We start from the raw sequence: 12,879 nt of genomic DNA, 5'->3' as shown, positions 1-12,879 counted from the left end.
AGTCATAAAACCCCCATTTCAGAAGGAGTCCTGCCCCAGGCCCTGGGGGAAGGAATGCTGCACAGGGAGACCCAGAAGAATCTGAACAGACAGGCCTTGCTGGGCTTTCCCACTCAGCCTATTAGTATTACATCATACTCCGTTCAATCATGGTGGCCAAACATGCCTATCCCATGACATCTCCATAGAAGGCCCAAGAGGACAGGGTTCAGAAGCTTCAAGAGAGCCAAACACATGGAGGTTCCTGAGTAGGAAATGTCTGAGGGGCCATCTCAGCTTCAGAACTCTTCTAGGGTCAGCTAAGGTTTGACCTGGCATATCCTGTCCCCTGCTCTGGACGGTGCTTCCATTCCCTAAATCTCTCCACTGCATGCATCCCCCTCCCACTACCTTCATGCCATCTTTCATGCAGCACTACCGGGCATTCTTTCTAGGTAACGGGGCTGGTTGTGGCCTGGGGGCATCCTTCGTCCTGCATTTGCTCATGGTCAGCACTCTTGTTTGCACACAAGAGTAGAGTAGCCACCCCCACTTGGGACAGGCACATGAGGATCCCGGAGCACTGCCGCAGAGTCCTGTGTGTGGCCTCCAGCCAGCGTTCATGCTATGCTCCACAAAGGGCCCAGCCACCCTCCACCACACAAGACAGCCTTTACTTCCTGTTTCCAGTGGACAGAGCTGCTGCACATCTGCTCTTGAGTATAATGAAAAGACATGAGTCCCATTTACAGTGTACCCACTAAGTGCCTGGCCTCTGTCATCTCTAATTCTCACAGCAAACCAGTGACAAAGGTATTATTATCGCATATACAAAGGGGGAGCTGAGGCTCAGAGAAGGTACATTTAGACAAGGTCACATAGCTATACATAGCAGGGCTGAGGGACAGGATTATCTTTAGGTCCAGGCATGAAGGCCTGCCCTACCTCCATGCTTCAGAGGGCACAACCCTGCCCCTTTTCCATCTCATGGGAGCCAAGTGTGCCTGCCCACCCAGCACACTCCCCATCCGAATACCCCACCGCCCTTCAATACCCGGACGGTGGAATTCCCTGTCCAAACAGCCTCAGGCACCCTTCTGGGTCTACATGAACTTTTTGCTGGGTTCCCTCTTCTGTGGTGTGGGCTGTGCTCCAGGAGGTGGGGGTGTCTGCAAGGCTGGTGGACATAGCTCGGACACCTATGTGCAAGAGCCCTGACACGGCTAGATTGAGCTGGGAGGAAGTAGGGGCAGGGCAAACGGGTCTTCCCCTGTACCTCCACATTCCAGCCTGGAGCTCCAAGAGCTGAGAATTCCAACCTTGAACTTTATAATAGAACTATTACAAAGGTCTCTTTGTCAAAGTAGAAAGCCAGAACATGTTTTATTTAACAGTTGTTGATTTGTCACCTTTAAATGTGTTGAAGTGTGGGCAGCCCTGTCTCCTGACTAAAGTTTCACCTTCTCCTGCATCCCAATGCCTACTGTGCTGTTAGGGCACCCTTGGGGTATTGGGGAAGGGGGACAAATCTAGCTTTCCTAAGCGTGGACCAAGGTTTTCTTGGGGGCTCTGGTGCATGACACCAGCAGTGACAGCCTGTAGCTGAGCTGTGTGTATCAAGGGAACTATTCTGTGGATTGGCACTTCTTGCATATATCAGGGTGTGGCCAGAATTCACAGTTTGAGGAATCCTGTCCTCAACAAACTAGGTGCCAGGGGACCCTCTCTCCTTCTTGAAGCTCCTCTTTGACCACACTCCCTCCACCTCCCCCGAGATGCCCAGCAGATCTTGGCCACTGCACCCCTCACTGAACCCCTCCTCCAGGCTTTCCAGCCCTCTACCTGGGGTCCTCCTCACCTGCTGGGGGCTGCTCCAGCACATCCCACTCTAAACCTAATGACCCCTGGGCTTCCCTTCCTGGGTACTTGGCATTTGCACAGAGGCTTCCAGAGCCCTTCTGTACCCAGAAGTTTCTCTCTAACAGTGGGATGGGAGGCAGTGTGGTTGGGCCAGAGGTGATGGGACTACTGCTTTTCTTACTAAATTCATCCAAAGGCCATTGCTCAGAGTTTCTTCCATGATCGACAGTTCTTTTTCTCATGTGGTTGTGTGAGTGTGTCGACATGCAAAAGTGTGTGTCCATTTGCATGAGTATGCACAGGTGTGCATTTGTGTGCATGCATATGGTTTTTGGAGACTCCCAGGCACTGGGCACTGAGCCCAACATGAGGCACGCCCTGCCTGTGTTTTTCCAGGTCTGCCCTCACCAGCCCAGCACCCATGCAGCCAGGGCATTCCAAGATAAGATTCTGGCCTTGCAGTTCTGAGACTCTCGGACCCTGTATGAGGCTGGTTGCAGCTGGCACTGCCACACATAGAGATGGAGCATGACCACACGAGCATGGCAGTTACAAGCCTTGCAGAGCAGTAATTTTTAGGGGGGTTGCAACCAGCCTTGGTTTCCAGAGAACCACTGCAGAGCTGTTTATAAAAGAGGCAACTTAAGTTGACTTCACTCATCCCTGGAGCTCCTTCCTGACTCTTCAACCTGAAGAGTTTACTTCTGTAAGAGGAGAAGGAAACTCTCCCAGGTTTCCTTCTGCAAGAGGCCTTGGGCAAGCTAGCTGTCCTCTTTTAGAATAAGGCACTGGCCACGGGTAGCTGGCTGTTTTTTCATTCCTACTTAGCCATTTCACCACTCTTTGGTCTTCTTAATCTGTTTCCACTTGAATGAAGCTTTGGCTGGCCCACATCAAATGCACTCACAGAGAAGAGCCGCAGGCACATGCAGACCCATCATCTTCCCTCCTTTTCTCACGTTGCTGTGCCTCCCAGCCAGTAGAGGAAGAATAACTCTGAACTGGGCAGTTTACCTATGTGTTGGCAGTGCCACCCAGAGGTTTAGAGTTGAGGAAACTGGCCAAAGTGAGACACCTGGTTAACTGGCTGATGTTGCTTTTCCGCTTCCTTGGCCATGCAGCAGAGTATTGAGTCGCCAAGGGCAACCCACAGTGGCGAGGTCTGAGCAGTGACTCGGTCTGAGCAGTGACTCCTGGCTTTTTCCTTCCCCATGTTTCCTTGGGCCACTGACTTCCATCTTTAGGCTTATCAAAGAGTTTTTGTTTATTTGTTTGTTTTGTTTTCTTCTCTCTTTCTCTCTCTCTCTCTCTAAATCTTTTTTTTGAGTCAGCATCTCACTCTGTCACCCAGGCTGCAGGGCAGTGGCATGATCATAACTCACTGAGCCTCAAACTCTGATGCCCAGGCTGTTCTTGAGTTCCTGGGCTCAAGTAAGCCTCCTGCCTCGGCCTCCCTAAGTGCTGGGACTGCAGGCATGAGCCACTGTGCCTGGCCCTATTAAACAGTTTAATACACCTATCTAACTGCCTCTTGCCCTGGCTCTAGATCCGCAAGGGGAGTAGCAGTTGGCCACAAGGCAGAGTGGGGCTGAGACAGATTCAGGTTTGAAGCCAAGCTTCATACTTGCTAGCTGGACAAGCAACTTAACCTTTCTAAGCCTCAGTTTCCTCATCTGTAAAAGGGATTGTGGTAATTCTCTCTCAGGGGTGGTTTTAAATAAATAATTATGTAAAAACTTGTGTGCAGCTTGGCATATAACAGGTGCTCAACAAACGGTACTTGTTACTTTCACCAACCCCACTGCCTACCTCCATCTACATCAGCACACCAGCACCACCATTACTGTCAGCAATGTGCATAGGGACATGAGTCAGGTGGCAAACCAGCCTTCTCTATGTGGGAGAGGGAGAAACGAAGAGAATGAAAGGAAGAAATGAGGAAGGGGAGAAATGGCACGTGGCCGCTCCAGAGACTTCCAGCCTGGAGCAGTGGCTGTAGCATTGGGCCAGCCTATGACCAATAGACCAGATGGCTTAGCTGGTCCCAGATCCCCCATTTCAGAACAACCTACCCTCTGATCCGATTCAGACTCATGTTCTTCATCTAGGCTGGAATGTTCTGGAATCTGTGGGGCATGTTGGAAACAGCTCTGGAGCTTTTGAGCCAGGCAGACCTGGACCCAAATCCTAGATCCACAACTTACCAGCAGGATAAGGTCAGTCAGGTCACTTAATTTCTCCAACCCTCAGTTTCCTCATCTGAAAAATGGGTATAGCAGTTGCTATGTCAGAGGGTTTCTGGGTAGTGTAAGTGGGATCAAGCCCAGGTCCTGCTTGATACACAGGAGATGTTCATTTCCCAGTAGTTTTACCTTTTCCTCCTTTCTGCCCTGCCCCCCACCACTGATTCATCTTCTACTCACAAGGGACTGGGTCTGTCAGCATTAGGGCCAACACTTCATGCTTCCTACTTAGGAGAGGCGCCCTGAGAAACAAGTGGAGACTGATAGTCTGAGTAGCTGAGTGAGTTTGACCCTAGGTATCATGTGACTTTGCCACAGTTCTTTGCTATCTTGAAAACTTAGTTTCCACATCTGTAAAATGGAAATAATAATGATCTTTGATCTTTGTGGTGAGGATTGAGTCATCATTCTCAGCAAACTATCGCAAGGACAAAAAACCAAACACTGCATGGTCTCACTCATAGGTGGGAATTGAACAATGAGAACACATGGACACAGGAAGGGGAACATCACACTCCAGGGACTATTGTGGGGTGGGGGGAGTGGGGAGGGATAGCATTAGGAGATACACCTAATGCTAAATGATGAGTTAATGGGTGCAGCACACCAACATGGCACATGGATACATATGTAACAAACCTGCACGTTGTGCACATGTACCCTAAAACTTAAAGTACAATAATAAAAAAAAATTAAAAAAAAAAAAGGAAGTGCTTGGAGCTCAGAAGGGGACAAGCAAGTGTGAGCTGCTGGTGTCTATTGTTAATATTGCTAATGTTACCATTGTTAAAGTATTTCCTGTTTTCTTGATGTGGGTAGGTCAGAGAGTATTTGGTTTCCAGGGTTATAACACCTTAGCTAAAGGCCAGTGGTAACAGGAGTTTAGATCTGGCCTGGCCACCTCCAGCTGTGTGTGGAAAGGAGCTGGTGTTTTGCTTTGGGCATGCTTGCAAGCTGGGGCTCATATGACATGTGTCCCAGTGAGTCACCTCGGAGAGTCAGAACCCACTAAGCACATCCCGGGCTGCCAGGGTGTACTGAGAATTGTCTCCACAACTCAGATGAGTCTAAGTCCACCAGGAATTCTCCCAGGAATGAATTGCTGCCTGGTGCCCAGGGACCCCATCAAGTTTCTGTGATGTTCTGGGTGGGTAACTTCCCTGGTCAGAGACTTGAACCTCTGCCCCTTTGCCTCAGCTGCCTGTAACAGTGGGGACCTAGTGGGTCGCAAGGCCGGAATGTGAATCCGGCTTCCATCACCTACCAGCAGCACCAACAGGAGCCATTAGACTCCCTTCTCTGCCCCTCAGCTTGCCCTGGGGGTACATAATGACCCTGACTGGTTATTATGTTTGCAGGCTGTTGTGAAACTCTAAGAAGAATCCAGTGAGATCATGTTTGGGAAAGCCACATGCAACCCTATGTGATAGGATACCAGCAAAATTAGAAACTCCGTCATGTAAATTTAGGCACTGTCTCTTTTTCTCTGGTCTCAATTTTCTTGCCTGTAAAAGGAAGGGTTTGGGTTAGATTGGCATTCCCAGAGTGATGATTCATAAAAGAAAAAGTTCAGTGTTTAAATAAATCTAGTAAAGGCTACACCTGTGATCCCCCTCCTGGCACATCACAGCATGCACTTGTGTATCAAAGACTAGGAGAAGCCTGCAAGAAGCAAACCTATTTTGCTTTGCTTAACCTAGATTTTACTAATTTGACCACAGAACCTCATTATTATGGTTATGATTATTACTACCACAAATATTCTTAATATTATGATGATCAGTATTGATTGCTGTGCGTCACCTTTGGAAACAGCCAGCTGAGCAGATGCCCGGGATCTTTGCAGCTCTTGCAGACATGGATCCAAGACTGGGAGGGGCAGGGGTCTGTCAGGTCACACTCTGCCCCTGTGTCCTCCAGGTGCCTTCTTGATCCCGTACACACTGTTCCTTATCATCGCGGGGATGCCCCTGTTCTACATGGAGTTGGCTCTGGGACAGTACAACCGGGAGGGGGCTGCCACCGTGTGGAAAATCTGCCCATTCTTCAAAGGTAAAGAAGGGGTGGGAGGAAGTTTCACAGTTGTTCATAAAGGCTTCCCTGTTGCCCTTGGGGAATCTGCTCCAGTGGTGAGATCTAAGGTAGACTTCCTGTCATGTGGGATTCACAAGTATTGACAAGGTCAACAGTGTCCCCCATTCCAAGTTACATGGAGAGCATTCAGTGTGTTGGGAATAGCATTAGCATAGAAATTCTGGAAACCCGGGTTCTAATCCAGCTTACCTGCTGAGTGACCAGAGAGTCTGTTTCCTGTATGGGAAATTTTTACGTAAGTATCAGAAGTACCCAGCACATACACCACTACTCTCTCCTTTTGCTCCCACGGCAGACATTAGAAGTTGATCATGGATCTTTTTGAGCCCAGCCGGAAAGCTGATTCAAAATCCTTAGTACAATAGCCACAACTAATTGATTGCAGCTGAAATATAACATGAAGCCTACTTGCATTTGGGACTAAGAACACATCTGCAGAAAGTAGCCAGAGCAACTGCTATTTCTTGGCCCCTATACAGCTGGGAGAAGGGCATGGAGGAAGAGTTAGTCTCTCCCAAGCACTGGTTGGAGAACTGGGCACAGATGGCAATGAGGGCCAGTGTGACTCCCATGAGCCTCTTCTCAGCTGGCATGTGTCTCCTAAGTACTTCCTGTGTACTCAGTCCTGTGGGAGATACAGCTGGTGCAAGAGTCTTATAAGACATGTGCATTTGTTAATTTTTTTGTTGTTAATTGTCAGAAATTCAACTCAAACTGGCTTCAGTATAAAAGAGAATTGACTTCGGTTACAGTAAAGTCCGGGGATTGGCTTCAGGTATAGATAGATCCAGATGCCCAAATAATGTTGTCTGGAATCTGTTGCTCTTTTTGTGTTTCAGATCTGTTGTTTTCTGTTGGCATCAGTCTCAGGTAAATTCTTCTCAAGTACCTGCAAAGATGGCCATCAGCAACCCCAGGCTTAAATTTTACCAAGTTTAAATTTTACCAAAAGCAAACAAGTAAACAAACAAAAACCCTTATAGAGTCATAGCTTCCTTAAAGGTCCCAGAGAAGATTCTCATTGGTTTAACTTGAGTCATATGCCCATCTACTAACCAATCACTGTGGCTGTGAGGAAGCAGTGCTCTGATTGGCCAGGCATACATCTCGTGATGGAGGAAGAGTGGGGAGTAGCCTCACCCACACCTCACAGGCTAATCATATCTTAAGGCTAATTCCTTAAAAAGCAATGTTGGGCAGGTAAACAATACATCTACCCTAGAAAAAAGCTATAGAACTACCCCTAAAGGAGCTTGTGATACATTGAGGAACACAATACTGGCACCCAAAGCAGGTGGTTGAGAGTAGGACCCAGAAAGCACACAGGGCTGAAGTTCCAATCAGGGAGTGCTTGCTTGGGTTTCCCCAGAAGCAGTTCAGAGACAAGGATGTAAGTGTAAGGAGTTAGTGCGGGAAGTGATCCTTAGGAAGCAGCAACTGGGGATAGGGAAGGGGAGGCAGCCATAAAGGGTGTGCACCAAGTCAGTGCCACCCTGGGCAGGGAGCTCAGTCCCATCAGGGGAGAATGTGAACGCCCTTCAGTGTTATCCTGCCCAGGGGGTGAGGGAGCTGGATACTCACAATCCAGCTCCTAATATGGCTGCCCACTGGGGGCAAGAAGGTGGTGAGTGAGCAGGGGAGCTCCAGTGGAAAGAGAGAGCTCTCGGGCAAAGAGATGGCAGGGGCCTATGGACTCTGTCAATCTGCTATAGCACGTTTCCTCAATCCCCGGGCCACTGACCAATAACTGTGCAGTCGGTGGCCTGTTAGGAACTGGGCCACACAGCAGAAGGTGAGCAGTGGGTAAGTGAAGCTTCATCTGTATTTACAGCTGCTCCCCATCGCTCGCATGACTGCCTGAGCTCCGCCTCCTGTCAGATCAGCCGTGGCACTAGATTCTCATATGAGCGCAACCCCTACTGTGAACTGCGCATGAGAGGCATCTAGGTTGTGTGCTCCTTATGAGAACCTAACTAACGCCTGATGACCTGAGGTGGAACAGTTTCATCTTGAAACTACCCCCACCCCAAAATCTGTGGAAAGATTGTCTTCCATGCAACTGGTCCCTAGTGCTGAAAAGGTTGGGGACCGCTGTGCTGCAGGAAACGACAGGCAGAGGGAATGGGAGTGCAGTGGTGGAGCCACACCCAAGGAGAGGTGGCTGTGGGGCTGGGCCTGGGAGACTCCTGCCTTACCCCCTGTCCCCGCCCAGGCGTTGGCTATGCTGTCATCCTGATCGCCCTGTACGTTGGCTTCTACTACAACGTCATCATCGCCTGGTCACTCTACTACCTCTTCTCCTCCTTCACCCTCAACCTGCCCTGGACCGACTGTGGCCACACCTGGAACAGCCCCAACTGTACCGACCCCAAGCTCCTCAATGGCTCCGTGCTTGGCAACCACACCAAGTACTCCAAGTACAAGTTCACGCCAGCAGCCGAGTTTTATGAGTAAGTCACAGACCCCTTGTGCTGGGCCTGTTGAGGCCAGTGCTTGGTATGACCTGAGCCAAACTCTAAGGAAAGTCACAGACCAAGGAGACACATGCCGTCAGGATATTAATGTTTACTGAGCAGCCACTGGCCTGATGCTGGGTGAGGGGCTGAGGACACAGCCACGGTCAAGGTAGTTGGAGGAGCTTGTGTTCTGGGGCAGGGAAGTGGAGGCAGGCAAGATAATACACAAATAAACAGGTAAGGGAGTGAGAATGTTTTAGAGTGTGTGTGCACTTCAGGGAATGCAACACTTTCTGGGGTGTGTAACTGCTCTTAAAGAACTGAAACCAGGTATGTGGAAAAAATTAATCATGGAGGGAAAAGAATGGTTGCGTGGGTAGTCAGGGAAGGCCTCTCTGAGGAGGTGACATAGGAACTGATGATGTCAGACAAGGGAAGAACTGGGGCTCCAGGGCAGGCGATGAGCTGCAGGTTGAACCCAACTTGACTTGACCCTGAAGCTGTAGTCTGACTCACCCTGGGCTGCTGTCCTTCTGGAGTTCCCATGGGGGAACGTAATCAGAGCTTGGAGAAAATTCAAGAAGCGGGAAGCAGGCAAGCTGTACGCAGCTCTGAGAAATTATTTGGACCATGTGTGCACGAGAAGCACTGGCCATTGGTGCAAGGCAGAATATCATTTAAAAAAAGAAACTTTTATGTTGAAATACCGTTATACATTAAAAGTAGTAAAAATAGTGCATATACCCATCACCCAGTTTCCCCTAATGTTGGCAACTTACATAAACATGGTACGAGTTTGAAACCAGAAAATTAACATTGATAACACTGTTAGCTAACAAGCTGCAGACCTTACTTGAATTTCACCAATTTTCCCACTCATGTTCTTTTCAGGTATTTAGTTGCCATGTTTCTTTAATCTTCTCCAATCTTTGCTCTTCCTTGATTTTCATGACCTTGACACTTGAAAAGTATGGCCAGTTACTTTGTGAAATATTGATTTGAGTTTGTTTGTTGTTTTCTCATAATTAAACTGTGGTTATGCATTTTGGCAAGATTACCCTAGAAATGATGCGTGCCCTCCTCAGTGCATTCCATCAGGGGGTGGGGAGACATGCTGTCAATGTCTTGTTACTTGTGATGTTAACCTTGTACACTTGGTTAAGGTGGAGACTGCCAGCTTCCTCCTGTGTAGAGAAAGTTATTTTCCTTTTTTAAGTAATGTGTCTTTTAAGGACATAGACTGAGTTTATGCAAATGTCTTGATTCTCATCATACTTTTGTCCACGTTTCTTAGCATTCGTTGATGATTCTTGCAAGTAAGGACTATTACCATAATGTTTATCTAGTTATAATTTCCTATTTCCATCATTTCTTCTATTTTATTTTATTTTATTGTTTTTTGAGACAGAGTCTCGGTCTGTTGCCCAGGCTGGAGTGCAGTGGCGCCCTCTCGGCTCACTGCAACCTCCACTTCCCACATTTAAGTGATTCTCCTACCTCAGCCTCCTGAGTAGCTGGGATTACAAGTGTACACCACCACGCCTGGCTAATTTTTGTATTTTTAATAGAGATGGGGTTTCACCATATTGGCCAGGCTGGTCTTGAACTCCTGGCCTCAGGTGATCCACCCATTTTGGCCTCCCAAAGTGCTGGGATTACAGGCGTGAGCCACCACCCCCAGCCTATCATTCCTTCTAGATTAATTGGAATTCTTCTTTAAGGAAGAATTGTCCCTTCTCTCCTGTTTATTTATTTTTTCAGTTATTCATTTATATCAGTATGGGCTCCTGGATATTTATTTTATTCTGTAGTCTTAATTCATTACTATTATTGTTGTTGTTATTATTATTATTTATTTCAACTTTCATTTTAGATTCGGGGGTAGACAAGCAGGTTGTTACATGGGTACATTGCATGAGCTGAGGTTTGGGGTGTGATTGAACCTGCCACCCAGGTAATGAGCATAGTACCCTATAGGTACTTTTTCAACTCTTGTCCCCCTCTCTCCCTCACTCCTCACTCTTGTTGTCCCCAATGTCTACTGTTCCTGTCTTTATGTCCATGTGTAGGCAATATTTAGCTTCCACTTATAAGTAAGAACATGCAGTATTTGGTTTTCTGTTCCTGGATTAATTTACTTAGGATAATGGCCTCCAGCTACATCCATGTCCCTGCAAAGGACATGATTTTGTTCTTTTTGTGGCTGCATAATATTCCATGGTATATATGTACCACATTTTATTTTCCTTTTCCTTTTTTTTTTTTTTGAGATGGAGTCTCTCTGTGTCACTCAGGCTGGAGTGCGGTGGTGTGATCTCGGCTCACTGCAACCTCTGTGTCCCAGGTTCAAGTGATTCTCCTGCCTCAGCCTCCTGAGTAGCTGGGATTACAGGCACCCACCACCACACCTGGCTAATTTTTGTATCTTTAGTAGAGACAGGGTTTCACCATGTTGGCTAGGCTGATCTCAAACTCCTGACCTCAGGTGATCCACCTGCCTCGGCCTCCCAAAGTGCTGGGATTATAGGCATGAGCCATCGCACCCAGCCACCACATTTTCTTTATCCAATCCATCATTGATGGGCACGTAGGTTGATGACATGTCTTTGCTATTTTGAGTAGTGCTGCAATGAACATCCACACGCAGGTGTCTTTTTGGTAGAATGATTCATCTTCCTTTGGGTAGATGCCCAGTAATGGGATTGCTGGGTTGAATGGTAGTTCTATTTTTAGTTCTTAGAGAAATCTCCAAACTGCTTTCCACATGGGCTTAACTAATTTACATTCCCACCAACAGTGTGTAAGCATTCCCTCTTCTCGGCAGCCTTGCCAGCATCTGTTATTTTTTGATTTTTTAAATAATAGCCATTCTGTTGGGTGTGAGCTTGTAACCACCATTATTTAATTTGTGGCTTCCCTGAATCCTCTCAGCCTCTACTTCATCCATTTATGTCCTTGAGGAGGGTGATGACTGACTTGTTTTCAGCCACCTGATTTAAAATGTTTGCACAGCACTCTGTTCACAATGTGGCATCCATTGTCTTCATCCCTCAGGCGTAGGTCAATTCCATTTTATCAATCCCTACACAAACATGCTAACAGGTAAGGAGAAAGTACCTGTTACAACTTGTGGGGCAGACAGGATAGATTCCACCTGAACTCCACACTCAGGGCACTCATGGTCTAGAGCAGAGGTCCCCAAACTTTTCTGCTTAAGATCATAGAGTAAATATTGCAGAATTTGCAGGCCACATATGTTCCTGTTGCATGTTCTTTGTTTTATTTTACCTCTAAAAAGTAAAACTATTCTTAGCTCACAGGTCATACCTAAACAGTCCATAGCTCAGATGTGGCCTGGGGGCCGTGGTGTGCTGATTCCTGGCCTAGTGCAAGATTTCCCAATAAAACTTCCCACCATGAAAGAAATGGTCTATATCTGTGCAATCCACCAGAGTACCCCCTTGCCACAGGTGGTTACCGAGCAGTTGAAATGTGGCTAGTGTGACTGATGAGCTATGTTACTAATTTAATTTTATTTACCTTTAAATAGACATATGTGGCCAGTTGCTACTGTATTGGGCAGTGCAAAAAAGTGTGAAAAAAAAAAACATTCACAAACAACAAAACTTTAGGGCTCCTCTCCTTCAGTCCTGTGGATTCCCCAAGCCCAGAACCTGGGAATGAGTCCTGATTATCTGGAGATTGGGGTTATCCTGGGACCAGTGCTTTCCCTGCCATCTTGGTGCAGAAGGGCCAGGGGGATTTAGTTTGGTTGAAAGAGACTTCTGGAAAGTCTCCTGCCTCCTGGGGCTCAGGGGAGTCAGTGTTCTCAGGATCCAGGAAATATCCTCAATGGTTCACCGCAGAGAATTTGCTAAGGGTCCTATACCTGCATCCACCTGTTTCCATTCATGATTCCCAAGGACTTTTAACAGGCATATGTAAAAATTATGTGTTTTAGAATTTTTCTTGGAGAGGGTCTATAGTTGTCATCAAATTCTCAAATACCTCTCCAGCCCTTCCAGAGGATCTGAATCATTGCTGTAGCTGAACGTCAGCATCTGCTATAAGAAACCTGTCTTCCTCACCATCACATTAATAGCTAACGTCTTACTATGTGTATGAGGTTTTCTGCTAACTTCCTCGTATGTATTATTTTGATTTAAGCCTCACCCACCTAATGAGGTTTTTGTAACTTTTATCCTTGTCACACTCTTGGGGAGGCTTCATTTCACAGTTGAGACAGT

At 47.2% G+C, this 12,879-nt stretch overlaps 1 protein-coding gene across 2 annotated transcripts in view; it reads left to right on the top strand.

The window, feature by feature from the left end:
- Window positions 1-12,879, top strand: part of SLC6A2 (solute carrier family 6 member 2) — a 50,766-nt gene that overhangs the window by 7,936 nt on the left and 29,951 nt on the right. For both annotated transcript variants that reach the window (XM_055298486.1, XM_055298485.1), the window contains 2 exons: window positions 6,003-6,134; window positions 8,389-8,626. In XM_055298486.1, coding sequence (XP_055154461.1) covers window positions 6,003-6,134; window positions 8,389-8,626 — 370 coding nt within the window. The remainder of the gene's footprint in view (window positions 1-6,002; window positions 6,135-8,388; window positions 8,627-12,879) is intronic.

The sequence above is a fragment of the Symphalangus syndactylus genome, chromosome 11 (assembly GCF_028878055.3).
Source record: "Symphalangus syndactylus isolate Jambi chromosome 11, NHGRI_mSymSyn1-v2.1_pri, whole genome shotgun sequence".
In the NCBI taxonomy this organism is placed as follows: Eukaryota; Metazoa; Chordata; class Mammalia; order Primates; family Hylobatidae; genus Symphalangus; species Symphalangus syndactylus.
The sequence above is the reverse complement of the archived record's forward strand: the minus strand, read 5'-3'. Positions and strand labels throughout refer to the sequence as shown.